General features: G+C 36.9%; 1 protein-coding gene across 8 annotated transcripts in view; it reads left to right on the top strand.

The window, feature by feature from the left end:
- DGKH (diacylglycerol kinase eta) overlaps positions 1 to 20,839 on the top strand; it is a 154,169-nt gene extending 133,330 nt beyond the window's left edge. For 4 of the 8 annotated variants that reach the window (XM_054701539.1, XM_037526944.2, XM_037526945.2 and 1 more), the window contains 4 exons: positions 103 to 222; positions 1,130 to 1,238; positions 2,725 to 2,855; positions 3,076 to 3,397. In XM_054701539.1, coding sequence (XP_054557514.1) covers positions 103 to 222; positions 1,130 to 1,238; positions 2,725 to 2,855; positions 3,076 to 3,192 — 477 coding nt within the window. In that variant the 3' untranslated portion in view covers positions 3,193 to 3,397. Of the gene's footprint in view, positions 1 to 102; positions 223 to 1,129; positions 1,239 to 2,724; positions 2,856 to 3,075; positions 3,398 to 9,419; positions 10,067 to 14,042 lie in introns of those variants that run through there. The other 4 variants (XR_005128304.2, XR_005128303.2, XM_037526941.1 and 1 more) reach the window with 4 other exon arrangements.
- The last annotated feature ends 5,722 nt before the right edge of the window (positions 20,840 to 26,561 follow it).

The following is a 26,561-nucleotide window of genomic DNA, read 5'->3' on the forward strand; positions in this document are numbered from 1 at the left end:
AAAAAAAAAACAACCAATTTATTCTAGTTGAGGTTTGTCACTGAACCTGCTTTATTTATTTTCTCTTTTGTTGTTGTTGTCGTTTAATCCGCTGGTAAATAGCAATTGGAATCACCACATGAAGAGCGTGTATCCAATGCCTTACATTCTGTGGAGGTGGAGTTACAGAAACTAACAGAGATCCCTTGGCTTTATTATATTTTGCACCCAAATGAGGATGAGGTATGTAAAATTCTGTTTCTTTCTAGAGGTTGACTTTATGATTCTTTATAGAATCTGAACATATCTTTTGAAAAATAGATAAAAGAATAAATTGTGGGGCCTCCCCGGTGGCGCAGCGGTTGAGCGCTGGGTTGCGAAGCTGCCCCGCGGCCTCTGCGGCGCCGGTTCGATCCCCGGCTGCTCCCCGGCCACCGGAGGAGGGTCCCACATGGCGTGCAGACCTCTCCTGCCGCCCGCTGCTCCCCTCAGCAGTGTACTTCGGTCCTTCTGCCTGCTCTGCTCCCCGCTCTGGCTCTGGTGAATTCTCTCACCCTCCCGCGCTTCTGACTGTACCCAGTGCATGTATGAACAGAACAAACAAACAAACCAGCAAACAAATAAATAAAGCATGCCTCTATTAAAAAAAAAAAATAAAAAATAAAAAAAAAAAAAGAATAAATTGTGACTACTGTTCTCAAATGTTCTGTTCTTGAATGAGTGAGGAAAGGCTTTTATGTGAACAAAGGCATCCTACAGGAATTAGTACATTTTCAGTGTCATGGAATATTATGAACTTTTTTTTTTAAAGATTTATTTATTTATTTATACAAGCACTGGGTACAGTCAGAAGCGCGGGAAGGTGAGAGAATTCACCAGAGCTAGAGCAGGGAGCAGAACAGGCAGACAGACAAAGTATAGTGCTGAGGGGAGCAGCGGGCGGCAGGAGAGGTCTGCGCGCCATGTGGGACCTTCCCCGGTGGCTGGGATCGAACTGCCGCTGCAGAAGCTGCGGGCAGCTTCGCAGCCAGCACTCAACCACTGCGCCACCGGGGAGGCCCTATTATGAATTTTTTTTGAAGAAGTTAACACTGTTCAACTATATTGTGTGTATACCCTGAGAAAATGTTTTTCTTGCTCATCTTGACAGGAGCCTCCTATGGATTGCACCAAGAGAAACAACAGGAGCACAGTATTTCGCATAGTGCCAAAATTTAAAAAGGAAAAGGTTCAGAAGCAGAAGACAAGTTCCCAGTCTGGTAGGTGGTCCATACTAGGAGGAAGACTGTAACATTATGGGAAAAATATCTTATTAAAGTGCTATCAGTGAGGTGCTGCAAGGCTTTGAGATCACTAGCTAGAGAAGATCATTGCCAAAATTGTAATAGATGCCATGAATATTATACTATAAAATGGTCCAAAGGGTGAACTTTATTTTATATTCACTTTATAATAATTTTAAAAATCATCATCCCTAAAGTATGTCCAGGTAACAGCAGGGAGCTGCAATTACGAAGCACAGGAGGCAGCCAGGTAGTTTTGGTTGCTTTGACTTGGGTGAGTGTCAGTGCCTCTGTTTAGATGGTTCTTTATCTCACACAACAGCAGTTCAAGGCATCAGCATGTAACTTGTTTTTCTTCTTCAGTGTTCAAAATCAGGATTATGTTGATAAAAGGAACATAGAAACTTTCATTTATTCCTTTAACTCACTAAATATATTCTCCACCTAAAAATGTATTACTCTCTTTCTCCTGTTTAAGGATGTGCTACACCATTTCAACCCCTGAATGACAATCCACTTTGACACTTGTGTCAAAGATTAGTTCCTCTCTTTGCTGTTCTCTTTCTAGTCCCCATTCTGCTTTCCTCTAGAGATTAATTTATAATACTGTTATAGTGCAAAAGCACCTTCAAGTTTTGTGTATATGATGGCAGTTGCCTTTCAGAATCAGATCATTTTATAAATCTTTAATTTAATCTATAAATCTCTTTTAATTAAATCTATAAATCTCTCATTTAAAATCTCTCATTATGTCCTTATTTGTGACAATCATAAAACAGCTATGAAGGGCATGTTAAAGTCAAATATTGCAAATAAATAGGCTTTTATTAAATTGATGTGCAGTAAAATGTATAAAGGAATGATTTTACATACTGAAAATTAACAATCCACCTTATCTTAGCAGAATTAAGTCTTTAAATGACGTTAAATTGATTTATCAACATTTTACTATACTTGCCAATAATTATAATTATCAATAGTATTAGAATAAAAAAAAAGCAATGCATGAAATCAGCAAAACTTGAAACAGAAAAATCTGTGTAAATTTGCATACTTTGTCAGATTTTAACTATGAATTAGCATTTGTAGCTCTTTTGCAACTAGTTTCGTAGATGGTCTTAAGAAAATCATCAACACTTATATAGACCTTGCACTACTGATCCAAATCATGAGGAATACATTTTTATGCATATTATGTAGTTTGGGTAGTTTTACGAATGAAATTGATTAAAGGCTAAAGGCACGGGTACACAGCTGTGAATGTCTTTGTGTAGTCAGAGTGCTATGTTGAATGATGTCCACAACCTGCATGGAAAAATGGAATTACAGTTTTGTTGTTAACCTTCTCCTTTGCAAGCACTGCTGCTGCTGTACTCTAGTTTGCATCTTCTTTGGCCAACCTTTGCTTTGTAATGCATTGAGCATGTAGAAATTAAGGGGGTTTTGCTCTTAACTTTGGTAGTTCAGAAATGGGGCACAGAGGAAGTTGCTGCTTGGCTGGATCTGCTCAATTTGGGAGAATACAAAGAAATCTTCATTCGTCATGACATCAGAGGGGCTGAACTTTTGCATCTGGAAAGGCGAGATCTTAAGGTATTTCTTTTGTGCTACTCTTCTGCTCTTGAAAATTTTCTTGCAAAATAGAATCCTTTCTCTTGCACCTCTGCTGTTATGTGCTTATAGCTTGGCTTATGTTATGCAAAACATGCAGTAATCTAACATGCATTGCCTGTGGTCTAATTTTCTTGTATGCTTTTTAAACAAGAATGTTAACAATATTTTCTTGTTAAAATCATTCTCCCACTATTAACAGCTAAAGCTCAGCATGGACTTAATTTCTTCCTGCATCCATTTATATGGCTGTCCCTGTGCTAATATTTCCAAATCATGTTTTCATAAACTCATTTTATTGGATCAGCATGAAAGGTAATAATTGTTGCTGACAATGAATAAAAAATCTTATGTAAGGTTAACAACTAAAAATTAATTCAGAATGCCTATAATAAAACCCCTCTACTATCTGGAACTATATGAGAGTCTTTGCATTGACTTAGAATCCCAGGATTTGTTATGTTTCTAAATTGATCTTTCATAGGTCACATGAACATTAGGCCAACAAATGCAAATTTCATTTCTATGACTGTTTAAGATTATATTGTTTTCAAAAGAAATGTATTGTTTTCGCTCATCAATGAAGTCAACATTACAGCATGCTTTTTCTAGAAAGCAACTCATCAGTTATGATGGGAAAAGAAAGTCATTAATTCATGATATGCAACAATTCTGTTTTAATTTTTGGGTGGACACTGTATCAAAATGATCAAAGTAGCCATTCTGTCCCAGGGCTAGGAATAGAATTTTGTCATGTTATATTCTCTTATCACAAGGTGCCATTTTAGAATTCCAACGCTGACTGATATGCAAGTGACAAAGCCTTCAACATTTGTTGGCATTATCCCTTGCCTATAGACCAAGTTCTAATATCCATAGAATTATGGTTCAGTTAATGCCTAACAAATTTATAAACTGTTGTGACTTTATCTACAAATATGTTAGTAGAGATGTTTGAATAGATAATGGGGATTATTAAGTACAGATCTTTATTAGGCAGAGTTATAGTTTCAGCACATCAAAAGTGAATGCCACTTATACCTAAACATTTATAATAAAAATAATAGATTAATTATTTTAGTTGAAAGTCTTATATCTGAAACATAGTAAAATAAACAGCGCTAGAATTTGTAAAGCAAAAGTTGACTTCAAAATATGCAATGAGTGCACCAAAAAAAAATAAATGTAATAGACCATTATATCCAATTTTTTTTAGATTTATTTATTTATTTGTTTGTTTGTTTGTTTGTTTGTTTATACAAGCACTGGGTACAGTCAGAAGCGCGGGAGGATGAGAGGATTCACCAGAGCCAAAGTGGGGAACAGAACAGGCAGACTGATGAAGTACACTGCTGAGGGGAGGAGCGGGCGGCAGGAGAGATCTGCGCGCCATGTGGGACCCTCTCTGGTGGCCGGGGATCGAACTGGCGCTGCAGAGGCTGCGGGCAACTTTGCAACCCAGCGCTCAACCGCTGCTCCACCAGGGAGACCCCTATATCCAATATATTTATGTAGCTCCTAATGTCCTTAGCAGACAGCAATATTTATTAAATAGCTACTGATCAATGTATCAGACCAGCTTCTCTTACATGGTATCTGCCCTCTGGAAGTTTGTATTTCATTTGCCATGACTAAGCACATGTTTAAGGAAAAGAATGTGGGTATGTGTGCATTTACGTGTGTGTGTGCGCGCGCTCAGTCACACACAGTGAGTGAAACAGATACTTGCAGAATGAAAAAACAAAGCTCATGTATATACTAATTCAAAGTTAGAGTGATAGAGCCTGACTAGGAAGAAGAATAAGAATGAGAGGAGATGGCTAAGAATTGTTTTAGTAAACTTTCTATTTAGCTTTTCATGGGACTTTTTGTCCTATTCTAAAACATGGAAGAGTGGGAAAAGGAAGATAATTTTATAGACAGCGTCTTATGTAATAATACAAAACCACGAAACTAGAGAATGAACTTGTTCTGTGTAGTTATAACTGTCAGAAGGAGTAGGACCTCCAGAATAAAGTCTCTAAATGTGAAGGATTACCTATTCCTAGATAATCTTCTCCATTCCCATTGCTTCAAATGTTGTCTATGAATATACCAATGATTCACAAGTCTCTCTCTCCAACACTTACCCCATTTGTCAACTGTGGTATTATATCAGCCATGCTACTTAATACTTGGCTATCACACAGAGATAATATCAGAGATAAGATTGATAATATCAATCTTTATATGTCCAAAATCAAGCTTTTGATCTCCTACCCACCTCCATTCTGCCCCTTGTAAGTTCTACGCCTTAGTAAATAATCCCTCTCTCTCCAGGTGCTTGAGCCAGAGAAACCAAGGTCATTACTAACATCTTCTTTTCCCCTATCATTTTCCACCTAACTCATCAAGCCCATCACCAAATCTACATCTGCTTCTGTTTATCTCCTTTCCACAAGCCTCCATTACTGACCTATGCAAGATCAGCAGCTTCCTAACTAGCCCTTCCCCTGCTACTCTTGTTTCTGCAGTCCCTTAACCACACTGTAACCAGTGATATTTTAATATTACTTTTCTGCTTAAAGCCATTCAGTGGCTTCTTATTGCTATTAGAACAAAAAATCACACTTTTATGAGGCCTATAAGGTTCTGCCTACTTATTCAAATTGCTTTGAGGTCACTGATATCTCACTGGCCTCTACCCCATCCGTCTAAACTTTTTCTCATCGTAGAGATCTATGCTTTTATGGTATACTTCCCCCCTGCCTGTCACCGGGATGTCTCCTGTTTAAATCTTGTCTCCTTTGTGACTTCCTTATGACCAAAACAATTAGAGATAGCAATTTCACACTCTAAAGATGGGAATAGGAAAAAATACATTTTTAATGTAGTTTAGCAGACAAATGCATTATTGCAATATTTCCCATTCTGGAAGAGAGTAGAAGAAAGTGAGGGACATCAAAGAAAATGGTAAAAACACAGTGATTTTTGTTTGTTCGGTTTTTATTTGTTTCCATTTGCAAAGTTGTATATGTGTGGCTGGACAGATAACTGAATATCTACAAAGCATACTTCTGAAAAATTAGGCTAGTTCATTCAAAGAAAAAACATGAATAATAAGGAATATGATAAAATTGAGAAAGATATAACAAATGTCCTGGTGTATCTTCAACATAGCTGAACTCCTAGAACACGTGGAGGTATTAAGCACAAACTGAAGGCAATACAGCTAAGAAGTTAGCATAACTCTAAGGAAAACATGCCGCTCATTGTACCAAAATAGTGGTTCTGAGTAGAGTCTGCCTCTCCCAAAGAAGTTTTAACCAGGAGTTATTAATGCTGTGACCAGAAATTGATATTCTCCCTAAGATGTAACAGCCACTCAGGGCGCTGTATTTTCCTGAGGGGATCCAAGACTTGGCCCCCATCTCCATAATCTGTGATGTGGGAAAGTAAATAATTGTCTACCAAGTTTTAGCTGATTTCTTTTTAAAAAGTCTTACTCTTGAGGATACAATGTGAATATGGCCTTAAAAAGTATTTAGTATAGGGTCTCCCTGGTGGTGGTTAAAGTCTCAGCACTGTCAAGCTATCGCCAGCCACTGTGGCATGGGTTTGCTCCGCTGCCAGGGAACTAACCCACATGTCACAGCAGACCTCTCCTGTCTCGCCCGCTGCTCCCCTCAGCAGTATATTTCAGTGGATCCTCATGTTCTGCTCCTTTAACTCTTCTGAATCCTCTTACCCTCCCCATCTCTGGCCTTTAACCCAGTTCTTGTATGCATAAACAAATAAAATTAAATCTTTAAAAAAAGTGTTTAATATGAACTATATTTCTTAATCAGCCATGTTACCACAAAGTACAAAGTATATTTAAATGTTCTATTCAAGTCAAAGACTAAAATGCAATTGTTTTGATAAATGCATTTGCATTCCAAATTTAGGTAAAGGGCACTGGCATCTTCCTCTAGGATTTTGCCAGCCTTGTTTTATTTTTTTTTTAAAGCTTTCTTTATTTATGATTACAAGAACCGGGGTACAGGCCAGAGGTGTGGGAGGTGAGAGGATTCACAGAGACAGAGAAGGGAACAGAACAGGTAGACTGACAGAAGTGTACTGCTGAGGGGAGCAGCAGGCGAGCCAGGAGAGGTCTGCTGTTCCATGTGGGTAGCTCCCGGGCCCAGGATCAAACTCGCACTACAGAGGCTGCAGACAGCTTCACAGCGCTGTGCTCAACCCCTTGTGCCACCAGGGAGGTCCTCGCCTTGTTTTAAAGCTTACTATTTTAACACAAACTGAAGAGATGTATAGTTGCTTTAAGATTAATTGTGGACGACCTGTGTCATAGGAGAAGATATTTTTCTAGGTTAGTTAAATTTATAAAAATGTTACCCTGGGACCTCCCTGGTGGCACAGGGGGTTGAGATGCAGCCTATGAAGCTATCCACAGCCACCACAGCACGAGTTCAATCCCTGGCCAGGGAGCAACCCACATGGCACAGCAGACCTCTCCTGTCTCCCTGCTGCCCCCCTCAGCAGTGTGTTTCAGTCTGCCTGTTCTGCTCCTCACTCTGTCTCTGGTGAATCATCTCACCACCCTGCCCCCGCCACCTCTGGCCAGTATCCCAGTTCTTGTGTGCATAAATAAATAAATCTTTAGAAAAAAAAAATGTTACCCTGAAATTATATCAAACCTGTAAAGAGTACTGATTATGAAAAAAGTATTTTCCAGAAGGATTTAGAAGGTATTTTCCAGAAGGATTTGGTAGCATTGCTGCTAAAAAATTCAAAGAGCCCCTAAAGAATATGGAGAGTAGGAGAGGAAAGAAGCAGGGAGAGAGGGAGGATGGGTGTGTGGACTTAAAACAATTTGGACTATTTCATTTAAAATTTTTTAAATAGAGAAACCAAACAAAGGATCAGGAAAATGACAAAACTTGGAAGCTGACCATAGATCTGACGCATACAGCAAGGGAAGGGGAGGGAGGAGGGTCAAAAAGGAACCAGGAAAAAGAATAACTATAAGAAAGTAAAAATCAAAATCAACAAACAACGAAGAACCAGAGACACTCTATGGGGGGTGGGGGGCGGGAGGGAAGGGATTGGGGTCAAAATAAGGGGGTTGCAATTGTATGGGGACTATAAAAATAAAATTTATAATTAAAAATAAATAATAAATAAATAAATAAATAAATAAAGACCTAAAAAAAAAAAAAAGAAGAAAGGGAAGAGCACGAGGAGAACTACAGGGACTACATCTGGGGGGAGAAATCAAATACTCTCCAAAAATGAAGAATGATGTAAGAAAATAAACAAACTTTAAAAATAAATAAATTGGAGAAAAATAAGTTTTAAATAAACAGTGCTCTTAATTTACAAAAAAAAAAATGACCATTTGAAATCTCTCTTTGTAATCGTGTGATATCTTACAATCCTGTTTTCTAGACTGCCTTGGAAGTCATCTTTTTTGCTAATTTTCAACTATTTCAGACTATTTTGAAAGGAAGTTATTTGATATCACATATAAGCAAACTGATTACATCCATTATACTTAAAGAAGTTACAGGGCTTGGAACTAGACTTTTTCATTACAAATTTAGGTAACAAGCACTGATACCTTTCTCTCATATTTGGTCTTGCCTTAAACTATTTCAGCACACACTAAGGAAATGTATAATTGCCTTAATGATTGTGGATGACCTGGAATCTCTGGAACTTTTAACCCTTTCTTTTAATTTTTAAGATAGGAAATATTATGGCTATCTTGGATTTCATCCATTCCTGCAATAACTGTTTATTTGCCAACAGTCTGTTCTGTGCTTTATGTACATTCTGCCATCATCATTGGCTTCTGAAAATTAAATATTGAATTCTTGATACCCACTAGGAATACAGTTCTTTAAAGAACAAAGAGAGTTCTGAGGGAAAGAAGCCAAAAATGTTTGGAAGAAAAGCATCAACCCATAGATTCCTGTGTTTAAGTAATTTCTTATACATATCCATTACAAACTATAAAGAATATTTATATATTTCAAACTAAAACTATAAAAGCATCTACAGATGCAATTACATTCCAAATTTAGGGAGTGGTGCCTTCTGTTAGGATCAGCCCTACTTTTAAGTTTAATGTTTTATCAAGTAAATATATTGTTGCCTTAGGAATAAATGTGGATACCCTGTTGTCACATGTCAACATGTGTTTGACATGAGTTTCCTTTAGATGGAAAAGAAAAAGAATAAACTAATTTTGATTCTGGAAGAACTGTGATTGTATATAATTTATGAAGATATTACATTTAAGAGTTTGCATAAGATGTGTTTTATTTTTTACTGGTTGGTAATTTTTCAATGTCAAGTTACTTTTGTTTTACGCACTTTTCTAACTTTCACCACATTAAACACTGATTATAAAATAAAATAAATGAACCAAACGCTAACTATGTTACTTGCTGGTTAAATATTTTGTCTCCAGTTTTCTCTTATCATTAAACCAACCTTCCTTCCTTCCTTCCCTCCCTCCCTCTCTCCCTTCCTCTCTGCCTTTCCTATTTTTCCCTTTTTTAGGACCTGGGGATACCGAAGGTCGGTCATATGAAGCGAATTCTCCAGGGAATTAAGGAACTTGGAAGGAGTACTCCCCAGTCTGAGGTGTAATCACATTGGTGCTATTCCTTGGAAGAGAAAGAATTGCCACGCAATACAAAGTGCTTGGAAGCAATGGCTGTCCTTGTAGTTTTCTGCCTGGAGAAGTAAGCACCACTGAAACACCTCTATGGTTTGATATTTTCTATGGGTGAAAATTTTGATTTGAGTAATAGAAACTATTTTTGTGCCAAATAATTACATTCCATGAAGCCATTTTCTTATTGGGCCAACTTGACATGTTCAAATATATTAGTAAAATGGTAGGAGGAATCTGAGACAATTGCCTCATCTAAAAGGTGGAACTGCAAAATGCGTACTTTCTTTCAACCTGGTCAGATGAAATATTCTTACTGTGCAATGCATAAGAACATGTGGCTAAAATTTCTTAGGTTTCATTATTAGAGGCATTGACTTCTTCTTTAAGATCGTTGGTCAGTAGGTTAAGCTATAAGATGAGCTGTATTTTGAATGTTAGATTGATATCACATCAGATTTCTGGGGATCAATATTCAAAGATTATGGTTTAGACCCCTCAAATACTATGAATGAATGCAAATCCTAATGCACGAAGCTCCTGCCTGAATTGTCTCTTTTTCTTGCATGTCACATCTAATATTGTTAACACTTTAACAGCTTTAATGTCAGTTTTTAATTGAATTTAATTTATTACTACCTGAGTACTTTTTTGTTGGCTAAAGGCACTTTTCTCTTCTTTGATGTGGAATTTTCCACAAATATTCTGTATCTAAGAATTTGTGAACCTGTGTCTGTGCCATAATAAAAAAAAATCTTACACAAGCTAATTTTATTTCAACCTGTCATAAACATTGGTGTGCACATTAAGAAAATTCTCTAGATATTTTCATAAAATTATGTGTTCTGTTGCCTAACAAAAGCTGTTATAGTTTTTCCAAACCATTTGTCTTACTTGTCTTTCAATTTTAATAATTGTTTAATATTCTGTGTGCACTTATATTATGGTAGACTGTTGATATCCCAGGATTTTCCCATATCTCAGCTAAGATTTATACACTGATTGGTCATCAAGAACCATCTACTCGCTAAAGTGACTCTTGACATGACCTTCCTAACAAAAAAGATTTAAATTTTTTCTTAAGGGCTTTAAATCATCATTATTATTTCATTTGATTCTTATATCCTATCAAATGGATATTATTTTTCTTTTACTAAACTACTATACTTCAATGTAGCTAATTAGGAGTTAACATTATAAGGATCGAATCTCTGAAAGCCAAAGGCATCCATATCAAAAAGATCACAAAAATGTCCTCAGTTAAACTTTCTTAAAACAGTATATACCAAAAGTGAATTATAATATTTGGAAATCTTCTATCATAGAGAAGTAAACCAGAAGTTGACCCAGTGCTGACAATTTTCATAAAGTAGCCTTCTAGGTAGGTGCTCAGTAGATATACGTACACACACATTACACATACACATGTAAACATACACACACATATATGTACATGTATACATATACACACATGTATATACACTTATATTTATATGTATGACCACACTAACATACATGTAGTCTTGAGATATACTCTTATATTTTGTAGACAATTATTTGCCAAATGTTTAAAGAGAAATATTAATGGAGGAACCTTTAAAGTGAACTATTGTCAGACATTTTATGCAAGGAGTTTAAGTATCTGACACTTTATCCTTATTTATAACTTGAGTATTTGACTATCAGTAAAATCCCCAAATGAGGCTATCTTAAAAATAAAGAAACTTAAGAAGTTTCTGACCAAATCTGACTATATGTTTTACCTAAGTTGTGAACAAATGGAAATTTTCCAAAGGAAATTATATCAAGTCACGTATCAGTATGAAAAGCTACTCACTTAATAGATTTAATTTTCCATACCTATGAAATCAAAAGTCTGCTTTTCTAGTTAGTCCATCTTACAGTCCCATCCTGCTTGGTGCCCTGCTCTCCCAAGCACTTTCCTGTGAGCTCAAAAGTGGTAATGCCAGGTTCTCAGCTCTACCAAAAAAGAAAAAATGGGGGGCACAGAGCAAGGAATTCTGGAAAGGAATTAGCATAACAATCTTTATTGAGTTTTCACTTTCCTAAATACCTCTTTGCCAGTGGAAAAGATAGCACCTCAAGCCTTTTAAGAGTAAGGTGTAAATGACTGGGTATTTTTATTAGGTGTTGATCTTTTCATGCTTAGGTAAGATCTTTCATATATGCTGCAAAACCTCACTTAGTGGAATCCTTAGTTAACTAGAATTTTTCTGCAAATAAATTTTGGGTGAGGAAAATTCTTTAAAATGATAATTTTCATTATTTTTATATAGTTAAATTTTTCCTATACGTTTTGTGTGTAAGACTGTGTAGCACCAAATGACATCACAGGTACCCATTTGCTATGATGGTGTCCACAGAAGTTCCTCAGGCCCCTTGTCGGTGTCACAAAGGAACCGACTGCTTATAGTTGATAGGACTACCAAAAAAAAAAGTAGGAAGAGCTTCTCCATGGAACCTGATCACAGGTCTGGGGAGTGCAGGGAGGGCCTCTGTACTTTGATCCATGTTTAAGCTAAGGTGGAAAGCACGTTCTGACTCCTTCTGCAGCTGTCCTTCCCACTTTTCCTCCCCAATAAGCTCCAAGCAGTTGGATTATTTTAAAGGGAGTTGGGGAAATCACAGCTAATATCCACTCTCCTTTCATCTTACTTTCCTGAGGGAGACTCAAGGAGGATGGGGGAAAGGTCAGGCTGAAGTAAAATTTCTTGGAGGACTCGATATTTTTTTTTTGTGTCTTCCCACCTCCTTGTCTGACATTCTTCCCCACTCCCTGACTTTCTGTTCTTTCACCTGCACAATACAGTGAGGGTTTCTGAAATTCATGGGGCAGCATGCTGCCCTCTCCTCATCGACTGTCCCACAAAATGACTCCATCTCCTCACCTTAAGCACTAGTTGTAAGTCATCTAGCTAAGTAATAGGGAGAAAACCATTTAAAGAAATTAGTTTTACATTTATAAAAAGATACTTGCTAATCTAAATGAACTGATTGATTAGATCATTTGGGGACCATGACATATATTGCTCTAAGAAGTGATCTGTGAATGTTTAGATCTGTGCCATCCAGTACCATAGCCACTAGCCACATGTGGCAATTTAAATCAAATTTAATTAAAAATTTGGTTTCTTAGCTGACTAGACACATTTCACACGATCAGTAACCATACTGGACAATAGATATGTTGCACATTCCCACCATGGCAAAAATTCTGCCGGAGAACACTAGTGGATCATTGCTGCTCAAAAATGTGGTGCACAGAGAAGCAGCACCCCTATCCCCTGCGAGCTTATAGAAATCAGAATCTCAGGTCCACTCCAGACCTACTGAATCAAAAATCTTCCTTTTAACTTCATCAGGTGATTACAACTGACCCGATAGATATATTTGATTTCTCCTAGCTATTAGGGATGTGAGATCTTCAAAATAGCCTCAGAAAAGCTCACTACCCAGCCCACTGTTAGCTATTCATTTTCCAGCTATTCCAAGAAACTAGCTGATACTCACCACCCTAGCTAAATTTTCTTCTCAATCTTTATTCCTAATTCTGGTTCTCCCTGAGCCCTACTTATCCCATATTTTCATAGCTAGAATGGGACACAGCTGGCCTCTCTCCAGTCCCTTGCCCCACATCTAAGTCACTACAATCTACATTTGCTCAATCTGATTTGTATGTGACATTCTCACTTGTACACAACTTAAGTCACAGGGGACATTGCAGAAGAATATGTACTGAGATAAGTAAGGACCTGTCAGACTTCTACAACTTGTACATTTTACTTTTCTTATCAGTAGATCATCCTGTTGACATAGTTCATGATGGAGGACATCCAGCAGCACACACCCATGAAATGAATCATTAGGCATGCAAAAAAAAAAAAAAACAAAACTAAACTGAGTACAAGTAAAATGAATGTATCATTAAAGTCCTCAAGGAAGGCATGTTTACTAAATTATGATCTGTTTTTTGCTAACTTATTTTGATTTTCAGATAGTTAATAATTCTTTCAAATAGTAAGTAAGCCTGAAAAGTAAGTCATATTCTTGACCCTCAAAATGGAAAATATTTCTATAAGATATTTCCAATGACTAATTATCAATAATTCATCACTTGACAACTTTTACATACCAATATAATGTACCAACACATTTCTGCTTAGAGAATGTTAGCTTAATTTAGTGAATAAAGAGAGCACTACTTTAACCTTCATGAAGTTATTTTAACAAGAATTGAGGAAGGAAATAGTCACCCAAAGCTATGACTTAGAAAATTATAGAGGAAACCCCTGTATGTCACTTCTCAACTAAATTATTTATTATCTCAAACTGGGCTGACCATATAGTGGACTTTCATATAATACAGTTGTGAATTCTTTATGGATGTAGCTTTTCAATAAGCTATAAAAATATTGCATCTTTCAACCTTGACATCTAGAATCTGCCCTTCCCCTCTTCCCAAAATGAACTCATCCTACATTTTTCAGATGCATGTGGTGGTTTTATAACACCAAGTTCCTTAAATCAGTGGAAAAGAAGATTGAGAAGTGAAACTGATGTCACAACCTTGACACCTAGCCTCTGCCCCCTACCTTCCTTGGGGGCTTCCCACAGTGTCTGGCTGCGTCCTTCTCCCATTCCTCTGGCTGTCCCATGCCAAGTATGTTGGGGCTTGGGTTTTTTTTTTTTTTTTTTTTTTTTGTCTCTGCTATGGCATCTTCTCAGTGACTTCTATTTAGCAAGCTGTGTCAGATGGGTCATAGGATGCCTTTGCAATAGGATGCCTTTCTAAAGAAACATCCAAACAATCTAAAAGGCAATGATTATTGATTTTTATAATATGCAACACATTGATTTTTATCTTTATTATTGTTTCTCTGTATTTTTTTCTTCAAGTTTTGTTTAGAGACATGGCTGTTAGAAGAAAAAATTCTAAAGGTTTATCATTTCAGAGAACTGAGAGATTAAAAGACAGCTGGACTGTACCTATTTGAATACTTTTTGTTATTTTCTGAAACAGAAGTGTAACTGAGACTGTATTAAACTCAGTAACAATAATAAAGATAAACCTATATTACTAATATAGGTGAACAGATTAGTTCCTTTTATGTAGTTAAGATATTCTATTTACATATATTTATACTCTTTGAATTTTTATGCACTTCCAAACCTTAGTTGGAAAAATAGAAACCAAGCCACTACTTAAGTTATTAAATCCCTACATAAAGTATTTCATTGCAGCTACAAGTTATTCATTGTATAGGAATTTATAAATAGTCTTGGTATTTCATAGGAACTGCATTTCAAGAGTAAATTAACTAAATCTAAAGGAACATAAGGTTACTTTTAAAATGCATTAAAGTTTCATACTCAGTTGATAATGCCACTGACATAGGATCAATGCAGTTAGATATACAAGCTAAAGAGGAAAAAGAGTCTATTTTGTGGTCCTTACTGTTTGATTGCACTATTGTTTACCATAGCTTAGCCATATCTATTTCTGTATTCTCAGTATTAAGCTGAAATGTAGCTAAAGATTTCTTACAGTTCTGGTAACTGGTAACTAGTATTGTAAAAGGCTCTGGCATTGTAACATTCCCAGTTTTGTGAGTTATATATTGTATAATGAAGATGACTATAACTGATAAATCGGAGTAATATATTTATCTAGAGCTGGGAAAATACAATAATTATTTTCAAATCTTCAAGTAAGTTGTATTAAATTTTTTCTTCCTTTTAAGTAAGATAAAAAGTCTCACTTTTATGTTAAAATGTCTATTTATACAACATGTTTCTCCTTTTACTGGTCTTATTAATTTTCATATTAAATTTTTTCTTATCTTTTTATACCAAAATAATTATGCTGGTGATTCAAACTGCCAAGATGTATTTTAATTTGCTGGAATCTTGGCAGACGAAATATTCAATAACAAACCAGCTTTGTATATTTTGTGGCTTTAAGGCAGGAATTTTACCTTCAAATCTCTAAATGAGGCAGTGCTGGTATCAGCAAAGTTAATAATAGTATTACTCAGTCATCAGTAGAAGGTTTTCAAAAGTTGTATAAATCAGTGCATTTATTTATTATGTTGTGAAACTTAATCTGTATACAAAATGCATATTCTAGCTCTTTGTTATGCTGTTGCTTAGAGTATAGTAACACAATTCTGTTAACTATTTACTTATGTACTTGAAGTACTCATTTCTGTCAAACAGATGCCCAACTTTTTTCCTTACAAAAAGAAAAAAATGGTATTCTTTACCATCATAGGTAACTGACTAGTAATAGGAACTTCGTTAAATGTTGAAAAATACATATGGAATAAAGATGTAAAGCCAAAATGAAATCACCAATATAAGAATTTAATGTAGCCTTAGGATTATTTTGTTATTTTTTGCCAATATATATTTTATCCTGAGGTCAGAACTTACTTTCTAGAGTAAATTTTCAGTTTTCGAGTGAATGAGTTCTCAGTGATTATACTGCCAATTTGATCTTTAAAAGAAAAAATGTCACAAGCATGTACCGGCCAGCTTTTGATTCTCGGGAGTCTATTTTTTAACACATTTGCATTTGGACTGGTTCACAAATAATGATATGAAAGGTAGTAGTTTAGTTTTTTGTTTTCTCAGTTAAGTTAATGTGATTTCAATTGGATTTTTAAATTATTTCTGCTTAAGAGTATTCTTAATCAATTGTTGAAAAAACTAAAAATTTAAAACAGAATGTCACAACATACAAAACAGAATAAAATTGCATATTTTTGGGGAAGACAAAAAAGCTATTCTGAGTTAAGCTGAGGCAGTATTATATACCAAAGAAATTGCTTTAACAAACCCTAAATGCAACTGTTTTATTGTTTTTACAGTATAAGCAGTACATGAATTGTGAATTATCTAAGAAGTACAGTAGGAGATTAAATAGGAATTAGTTTATTATGATTTTAAAGAGTTTTATATTCATTTTACCATAGTACATGCAATTATTGAAGGTAGGGAAAAGAAAATACGTTAGAAACATGGAAATTAAAGGAAATAGGAGCTTGATCTGGCAATGCAGGAAAGATTTGGAAATGGATCCTTTGAGCATATCTTTATATAATAAATATAAATGTCTTTAACCTTATAGAAATACAAAATACTTGTGGGAAGTACAATAGGCACAGTACCACACAGACAAAAAAATGTTCCACTGGTGAAGTCTGACACTACTTCTGTATCTTATCAAAACAGCCAGTGAATTCGGGAGCCCCTTGTTCTGTTGAAGAAGGGGTAGTTTGTTGAACAAGGTAGTTTGGATCATCTGGTCATTTGTGTTTACTACATGAGGCAAATATCTGATCTTGCTCAACTTAGGTGATACAGGGAAAAATAATCAGAAGAGCTTAAGCTAGTTCCTAGAGAACACAGTTACACGTGGATTAGAACATACCCTGCAGACTAAAGAGATTTTTATGATCTTGCTTTAAGCCTTGAAATTTGTTAGCAATGATGGATTATCCTTCATTTGAAATGAGAAAATTATTAAAAATTACAATATTATAAGTAGCTGAATCCTGTGATTCTGGAGATGGGAATAGTGAGGGTTTATGGGATCTGATCAGTGACTGTGTCCTTTCTACAAAGCTGTATGTTTTGGTGACTCATTTTCCCCAACTAGAAATAGCACACAATGTTATCAACTATAAGTATTTGGTAATTTTTCTTTTACAAGAGGAACTATCTAAGTATGCATCATACCTAAATCTGCCCTTTCTTTCCTCTGTCAATTTATATGTAAACATTAAAATTAAAAGTCCAAATTAATATTCCTTGATGTTCAGTTTTAAAAGACAAGTGCAGTTCTAATAGTACTATCTGTACCAGAGTCAGTCATGGTATTTTCATCTGGATGCTTTAAGTTCATATTATTCATTTGAGAATATGCTAAGAACTCACTTCTAAAGTCTTCAGAAATTTAGAATAATTTTATTTTTTCAATACTCACCTCCAGACAGCGATTTGATAGCAGTGCTTTGTGTGTGTGTGTGTATCAAGTCTTTTCTTAGACTAACTCTCCAAAGGGAAAATTGTCTTCTTAAGTCAGTGGTTGAAAAATTGGAATATGGGACTCCCTTACCTTGTTTTCCCCTGTGATGTAATGTACCATCTGTACTAAGTGACTTCTGCATAGATTCTTTGCTGTTTCTTCCAAGCCTGGGTCTCTGTGCGATGATACTCCCTCGTGCAAAGTACCTTCAAAATTTTCTGTAAAGAAACTAGAGATTATCTTAATTACTACCATAATGGAAATCTGAGTGTCATTAAAAGAAATCATTTCAAATGACCTAGCTAAAATCATTAATTATATATGAGGGTAAAGGAATATTGACTATTTATACCTGACATTCAAAGTCAGCCACCCTATGATCTTTAATGTAAAGATTTCTTTGTTAAATCTGGTAATTTTGTAACATAATATGATAACTTGGAGCTCTTATTGCATCTCCCTCCCCTGAAAATGTTGAAATTATAAGAAGGTGTAAAGTGCAAACTGATGGTATAAGGAAAAAACTGAATCAGAACTCATCAGCATGATATTCTGACCTGTCTTAATGACACAGCTTACTTTTCATGAAGACAGATCTCTAAATGATGATTTCAGAATGACTGATACAGTGACTACAAGAAATTATTTTTCTGAAAATTTTCTTCTCACAGGGACCTAATTAATAGACATGTGATTTTGCATAATGAAGATTAACTATGACATTAGTTAGATCCTGCTTACAGATATAAACTGAATTTGTGTCATTTCAAGTCATTTCTAGTGTATGATTATTCATTTTTTATTCAAATGTAAGAAGTCTTGTTTGCCACAGTTATTACCCCTTGTGGAATATAATAACTAAAAATTGTTACCAAGGGGTCTGCTTTCCTTTTGTGATTCTATAAAACCTTTAAAATGTCTCAAAATTATGACAAATGTTACACCAAAAACTCTTAGAAGTGAATAATTTCTAAAATTAAATAGTTGTCCAAAATGCATATAATTAAATTTAAATGCCCTCTTTTTCCCTCACTTAATGAACATTTTCCTATCTTCTCTGTACTCAGTACTTGATTAGATGCCGAGGCTACAAATGAAATAAGGCATAGCTCTTGTCTGGTAAAGTTCAAGTTTGTTTTCATAATTGTTTTTCGACAGTTTGTTAAATTTAGAGGACTTTTTTATTAAATTATTTTTTTACTGAGGTAACAGTTTGTAACACTTTGTTTTAGAGGTGTAGGTTGACACCTTTGAGAGGTATGCTCCCATGCCACACCACACATCCCACCAAAGCCCCAAGAGCCTTTCACCATAGCTCATTAGGCCTCCCACCCCCGCACTTACCCTTTGCTCCCTATTCGCTACCATCTTCCTCTGATAGCCTTAGCTGTGCAGTCAGATTTTAGGGGGCTTTTTGGTTTGTCTGTTCCTTTGCTTTGTTTCTTTATATTCCACATGAGAATGAAACCATCTGATGCATATCTTTCTCCTTCTGATTTATTGCATTTAGCGTAGTCCTCTCCAATTCAATTCATGTTGTCACAAATTGCAACATTTCATTTCTTAAATAGTGAAGTAATATTCCTGTGCGTATATTTACCACATCTTCTTTATCACCTTATCTGTCCTTATGCATTTAAATTGTTTTCATTAGCACTATTATAAATAGTGCTTCAATGAACATAGGAGTGTATATATCCCTTCAAATTAGGGAGGGCATTTTTAAAAACAAGTATTTCTCAGGTTATTTCAGAGTAGTCTCCTTCCAATAAAAAACTGACCAAATTCTCTGTAATAAGGAAGTGATCCAATTTTTATGTGAAATTTTTTTTTTTTGTATTTTTAGGTCATCTGCAGTTAATGTTTGACCATCACTTGTCAATTACATCTTTCATCAATCCCGTAGAACCCTGTTTCCACAACCATAGGTGCTATATGTGACCCAAGTGACTAACAGTATTATCGAATATGAGCAAAATTTCAGGTCCATTTTAAGAAGGGATAGATCCTGATTAGTAACTCACCAAAATACATAAGGTATGCATGTGAACCGCAGTAGAGGGGAAAGTTTTAAGGGAATGCTTTCTGGTATACTTGAAAGGCTCCACTCCAAGTTATGGGTTGATGGTTCCATCTTGATTATATTTAATGGAAGTAGAAAGAAATAATATTTAGCAGGTCAATGCACAGCTAGTATTTGTGTGCCTCAGAACACTGATATACAGATGAACCCAAACAAAAATATTTGAATTAAAAAAAATTAACTTCTCTAAATACTTGATGATTAGGCAGTAGGGTTTCTTTGAGAAGGAAAAGAATATCTTTATATTTATTGTTAGCAAGTGTGGAAGGACATTACTTGTATGTATAGTTACATTGTGATAGGCATATTTTGAACTGTTTCCCATTAGCATAAAGTATCAACCATTTCTTTGTTCTCTAGCAAAAAAAAAAATTCTTAGTTTAATACAACTTTACTCTTTTTTCTACATTATAAAGGGTCCACAAAAGGAGGCTCAGATGCTGGACATTTGTCCTTATGTTCAGCATATTCTTGTTACCTTTCAATAAATATAATCAGTAGTTATTGGCTGTTTATCATCGTATTAAAAACATAGCAGTTTACTTCCTTTTGTCCTTTACATTGCAAAAGATAGTTTTAATTTCACTTTTGTCATATTATTTATAGTTAAAAATTTACTACATTTTGGTAGTCTGTTGTAAAACTTGTACTTGTGTCTGAAAGATGCAGATTGTGTTTATTTATTACACAGTGGGCTCTGTTTGCTGCAGAAAAGAGTGAAACTTTTAACTGCTTAGCACACTTGCCAGTGAAATATACCTGACAGAGCAGAGGTTATAACTTTGGCTCTAATTACTTTTAATAATGGTAAGAAACGTGAGTTTTGTTTGTTTACATGCTGTTTACAATGGCATAATTTTTTAAATATATACAACAATTGAGATATTTATTGCATACTATTTTAAAGATGTTTTATGTGTTTTCACCTTTGGAATATATTGTTACAGTTCCTTATACAGATAATTTGGGTGGCTTTGTTAATGTAGCTAGTAATTTTTATGACTACTAAGTGACCGGTTTTCCGTGCCTTTTATTGTGGGATGCATGATTATGTATTTATTGTACGGAAGTCACTGATGTGTGTATTTTTGTACTTTGCTGAGATTAATGATTGATCTCGATGTACATGATGATGATGAGAGATGCCTTTCCCAAAGGGCACTGCCTTGAGATCGTCCTTCTCAAATAAAAAAAAAAAAAAAAAAAAGAGTTTGGAGTGTATGAAGTCTCTGTTCTTTCTGGTGGGAGATTTTTTTTCTGATTAAGCTTTTTATTTTGGAATAATTGTCGGTTCACATACAGTTGTAAGAAATAATACAGAGAGACACCAAGTATGCCTTACCCATTTTCCCTCAGTGATAACACCTTGCAAGTGTAGAGCGCAGTTTCACAGCCAGATTACTGATACAGACAGTCAAGAGACTGATCAGTTCTCTCATCACACAGACCCACAACAAGGATTCCTCATGTTGCCCTTTTCTTTTTTAATTTTTTTAAATATTTATTTATTTATTTATTTATTTATTTATTTATACAAGCACTGGGTACAGTCAGAAGCGCAGGAGGGTGAGAGAATTCACCAGAGCCAGAGTGGGGAACAGAACAGGCAGACTGATTAAACACTGCTGAGGGGAGCAGCGGGCAGCAGGAGAGATCTGCTCACCATGTGGGATGCTCGCCAGTGGCCCGTGATCAAACCGCGCTGCAGAGGCTGCGGGCAGCTTTGCAACCCAGCGCTCAAACGCTGTGCCACCAGGGAGGCCCATGTTGCCCTTTTATAGTCATAACTACTTCCCTTCCACGTCCACCTTAAACCCACCTACCTATCTCCACTTCTATAATTTTGTCATTTCAAATGTTATGTTAACAGCATCAGACAGTAGGTGACTTTTTTTCACTCAGCCTAATTTAGAGTCATGGAAATTGTTATATGTGTTGATAGTTCGTTTCTTTTAATTGTTGAGTATAATTCAATCTAATGGAGAAACTTGATCTTTTTCTTTAATTGAGGTAGCATTGATTTACAACACTGTAAATGATACAGAGATAGTGGAGGAATTCTTAATGGCACAACAATTTGGTTTAGCATTTTAGTAATTAGTCCTTGAATTTTAGCAATAAACATTTATTTAAGAGCCCAGTGAGTCATCAAAGACATCTTTACAGACACATCACCCAAAGCAGTGATAGTGAAGGCAAAGATAAACAGCTGGGACTACATCAAATTAAAGAGCTTCTGCACAGCAAAAGAGACAATAACAAAAACAAAGAGAAACCCCACCAACTGGGGGAACATTTTTGCACCCAACACTAATGATAAAGGATTGATCACAAAAATCTGCAAAGAGCTGATGAGACTCAACAACAGCAAAGAAAATAATCCAGTCAAAAAATGGGCAGAAGAGCTAAAAAGAAACTCCTCTACAATAGCTTCTTTACAATAGCTAAGCTTTGGAAACAACCCAAATGCCCAAAAACAGATGACTGGATCAAGAAGATGTGGTACCTATATACCATGAAATATTACTCAGCCTTCAAAAAAGATAAACACATGCAATTTGCAGCAACATGGATGGAGCTGGAAGGGATCACGATCAGTGAAATAAGCCAGAAAGAAAAAGAAAAATACCGGATGGTCTCACTCATAGCAGGAATCTAGAAAACTTAAATAAGGGACCAGGAAAAAGAATAACTATAAGAAAGAAAATATCAAAATCAACAAACAACTATGAACCAGAGACACTCTATGGGGGGTGGGGGGAGGGGAAAGGAGGGATTGGGGTCAAAATAAGGGGGCTGTAATTGTATGGGGAATATAAAAATAAAATTTAAATTAAAAAAAAAAAGAGCCCAGTGAGTGACTGGTGTTGTCTCCAGTGGTAATGAACTATGAATAGCCCTTTGAGATTACTGTCTAGTGAGAAAGAGAGATTATGGTAGCACAGAGTGTTGTGTGCAGTGATTAAAAATATGCCACTAAGTGTGGGTGGTGCCACAAAGGAAAGGCAAATATACAGGAGGTTGAGGGAACCTTCCTAACTGGATGACAGAATTGAGTCTTTTTTTTTTTTTTAATATTTTTTTTTTTAAAGAGGCATGTATTTTTATTTATGTATTTATTTATTTATTTGTTTGTTTATACATGCATTGGGTACAGGCAGAAGCGCGGGAGGGTGAGAGAATTCACCAGAGCCAGAGCGGGGAGCAGAGCAGGCAGAAGGACCGAAGTACACTGCTGAGGGGAGCAGCAGGTGGCAGGAGAGGTCTGCGCGCCATGTGGGACCCTCCTCTGGTGGCTGGGGAGCAGCCGGGGATCGAACCGGGGCCGCAGAGGCCGCGGGCAGCTTCGCAACCCAGCGCTCAACCGCTGCGCCACCGGGGAGGCCCAGAATTGAGTCTTAAAACACTTTGCCAGATAAAGTATGTGTGGAGGAAAGGCAGAGGTGACAATGCAGTTGGAAGGAGGGAAACCATGTGGTGGGAATAGCTGAAGCATTAAGGATACAGAGTAAAGCACAGAAGCTAGAACTTTAGTAGGTGAAGACAGGAACAAATTTGAACCCTAGGCAGATCAGTGACTTCTGTGAGTGAAACTGATGGTCTCGGCACTATGATGCTATCCGCAGCCACTGCAGCATGAGTTCGATCCTTGGCCAGGAAGCTAACCCACATGGTGCAGCAGACCTCTCCTCTCTTGCCCGCTGGTCCCCTTAGCAGTGTGTTTCAGTCAATCTGCCTGTTCTGCTCTCTACACTGTCTCTGATGAATCATCTTACCACCATCCCCTATCCGTGCACCTCTGGCCTACACCCCAGCTCTTGTATGCATAAATAAATCTTAAAAAAAAAAACCCTGACTTATGGGGCTTCCCCTGGTGGCGCAGCATTGTGAAGCTGCCCACAGACTCTGCAGCGCAGATATGATCCCCGCCACCTGGCCAGCCGGCGAGAATCCCACGTGGTACAGCAGACCTCTCCTGTCTTGCCTGCTGCTCCCCTCAGCAGTGTATTTCAGTCAATCTGCCTGTTCTGCTCCCCGATCTGTCTCTGGTGAATCCTCTTACCCTCCTGCGCATCTGGCCTGTACCTCGGTTCTTATATGCATTAATACATAAATCTTTAAAAAAAAAAACAAAAACTTGGGCCTCCCCGGTGGCGCAGCGGTTGAGCACTGGGTTGCGAAGCTGCCTGCAGCCTCTGCAGCGCCGGTTCAAGCCCCAGCTGCTCCCCGGCCACCGGAGGAGGGTCCCACATGGCGCGCAGACCTCTCCTGCCGCCCGCTGCTCCCCCCAGCAGTGTACTTTGGTCCTTCTGCCTGCTCTGCTCCCCGCTCTGGCTTTGGTGAGTTCTCTCACCCTCCTGTGCTTCTACTGTACCCAGTGCTTGTATAAATAAATAAATTAATTAATTAAAAAAAAAACCACCTGACTTACAAAGGGTGGAAGACAGGGAGGTCAGCTAGAGGTTGTAAAGGGGTCTAGGCAAGAGATGGTGAGGGGACTTCTTTGGGCAATTTTAGTGGAAATGAAAAGGTGGGATTAGACTTGAGAAATACTGAGGCTTGTATTTGGAGCCTGACTTTGGATGAATGAGGAGGAGAGAATTCTAGGTTTCTATCAGCAGAGAGTACCAAAGTCGAATTCAGATTCAAGCATCAGAGATTTAAGGTGACATGACAATGTTAGAAAGATACGGAAGGAGCAACAGATCTAGATGTCATGAGCTGAAACCATTAAAGATGAATTTATCCTGCTCTCAGGGTCTGGTCACTACCTCAAAATAGATGCCCAGTGTCTTTGGAACTCAGACCTCTGGAGAGGGGTACTAGCTTCTCTGGGAGTTGGATGCATTGAAGCTGATTCTGGATGTGCCACAGGAAGAAGCTGAAGAATAGGACCAATCCCTCTGCGGGTTGTTCAGACAACAATGGCAAGATAGTAAACAGGAAATGAGTCCTTCTTCCTGCCTTCCAGTTTCCTTCTGATCCCCACATTGGCAGAAGGGGAAGTCAGCTGGCAAAGGATTTCCAACTCCAGCATCACAGAGCAGAGTATGAGTGGGTGCATTTGGATCTGAGACAACAATCCAGTGTCTGCTGACTCAAATCACAGTCTTCTTTTAGAACAATATGCACAATCTTTATTGCATTCAGAGGAAAATAAGGCAAATTGTCTTAGGATGAATAGTTGGGGGAATGGAGTTTTCTTAGCTTGAAAAAGAGAAAAGTCAGGGCTGATGAGAAGGGGTACAGGTGGGAGGAGATGAAGTTAGGTATAAGAACTGTGTTCAAACATTTGTGAGACTATTGTGGGGAATCTTGGACTTACCTAAGTTCTAAATGAGATAAGCAAGTGAAACTCACAGGAAAAACTAATGTCAAAAGGTGTACTGGATTATACCAAAGAATGAGGTTCTCTTGAGGTGAGGGTATTCAAATAGCATCTGAGAAAATGTGAACTCCATGTGGAAAGGAAATGTTCTCACTGATGTATCTTTTTTTTTTTTTTTTTTTGCACTCAATTGCCTGCACCACCAGGGAGGCCCTCTGAGTAATTTTTATTTATTTATTTATTTTTTTTAAATATTAAATTTTATTTTTATATTCCCCCATACAATTGCAAACGCCCCATTCTGACCCCAATCCTTCCCCTCCCGCCCCCCACCCCCCAAAAAGTGTCTCTGGTTCATAGTTTTTTGTTGATTTTGATTTTCACTTTCTTATATTCATTTTCCTGGTCCCTTATTTAAGTTTTCTAGATTCCTGCTATGAGTGAGACCATCCGGTATTTTTCTTTTTCTTTTTGGCTTATTTCGCTGAGCATGATCCCTTCCAGTGCCATCCATGTTGCTGCAAATTGCATGTGTTTATCTTTTTTGAATGCTGAGTAATATTCCATGGTATATATGTACCACATCTTCTTGATCCAGTCATCTATTTTTGGGCATTTGGGTTGTTTCCAAAGCTTAGCTATTGTAAACAGTGCTGCTATAAACATAGGAGTGCAGGTGCTCTTTGGAATTGATGTTTCTGTGTCCTTTGGGTAAATACCTAGGAGTGGAATTGCTGGATCATATGGAAGCTCTATGTTTAGTAGGTCCAGAAATCTCCACACAGCTCTCCATAGTGGTTGGACCAGTTTGCACTCCCACCAACAGTGCAGAAGAGTTCCTTTTTCTCCACATCCTCGCCAACATTTGTTGTTGCTAGTTTTTTTAATATGTGCCATTCTCACTGGTGTGAGATGGTATCTCATGGTAGTTTTGATTTGCATTTCCCTGATTACAAGTGATGTTGAACATTTTTTCATATGTCTGTTGGCCATTTGCATTTCCTCTTCAGAGAAGTTTCTTTTTAGCTCTTCTGCCCATTTTTTGACTGGATTATTTTCTTTGTTGTTGCTGAGTCTCATCAGCTCTTTGCAGATTTTTGTGATCAGTCCTTTATCATTAGTGTTGGGTGCAAAAATGTTCTCCCAGTTGGTGGGGTTTCTCTTTGTTTTTGTTATTGTCTCTTTTGCTGTGCAGAAGCTCTTTAATTTGATGTAGTCCCAGCTGTTTATCTTTGCCTTCACTATCACTGCTTTGGGTGATGTGTCTGTAAAGATGTCTTTGATGTGCAAATCCCGTAGTGTTTCGCCTATATTTCCTTCTATGTATTTTATGGTTTCAGGTCTTATGTCTAGTTCTTTAATCCATTTTGAGTTGATTTTTGTGTATGGTGTGAGGTAGTGGTCAAGCTTCATTCTTTTGCATGTAGCGACCCAGTTTTCCCAGCACCATTTATTGAACAAACTTTCTTTGCTCCAATGCATAGTCTTTGCTCCTTTGTCAAAGATTAGTTGACCATAAATCTGTGGGTTTATTTCTGGATTTTCTATTCGATTCCATTGGTCTG

Source organism: Talpa occidentalis, unplaced genomic scaffold (genome assembly GCF_014898055.3).
Source record: "Talpa occidentalis isolate TD23 unplaced genomic scaffold, MPIMG_talOcc4v2.1 talOcc4.5, whole genome shotgun sequence".
Lineage (NCBI taxonomy): Eukaryota > Metazoa > Chordata > Mammalia > Eulipotyphla > Talpidae > Talpa > Talpa occidentalis.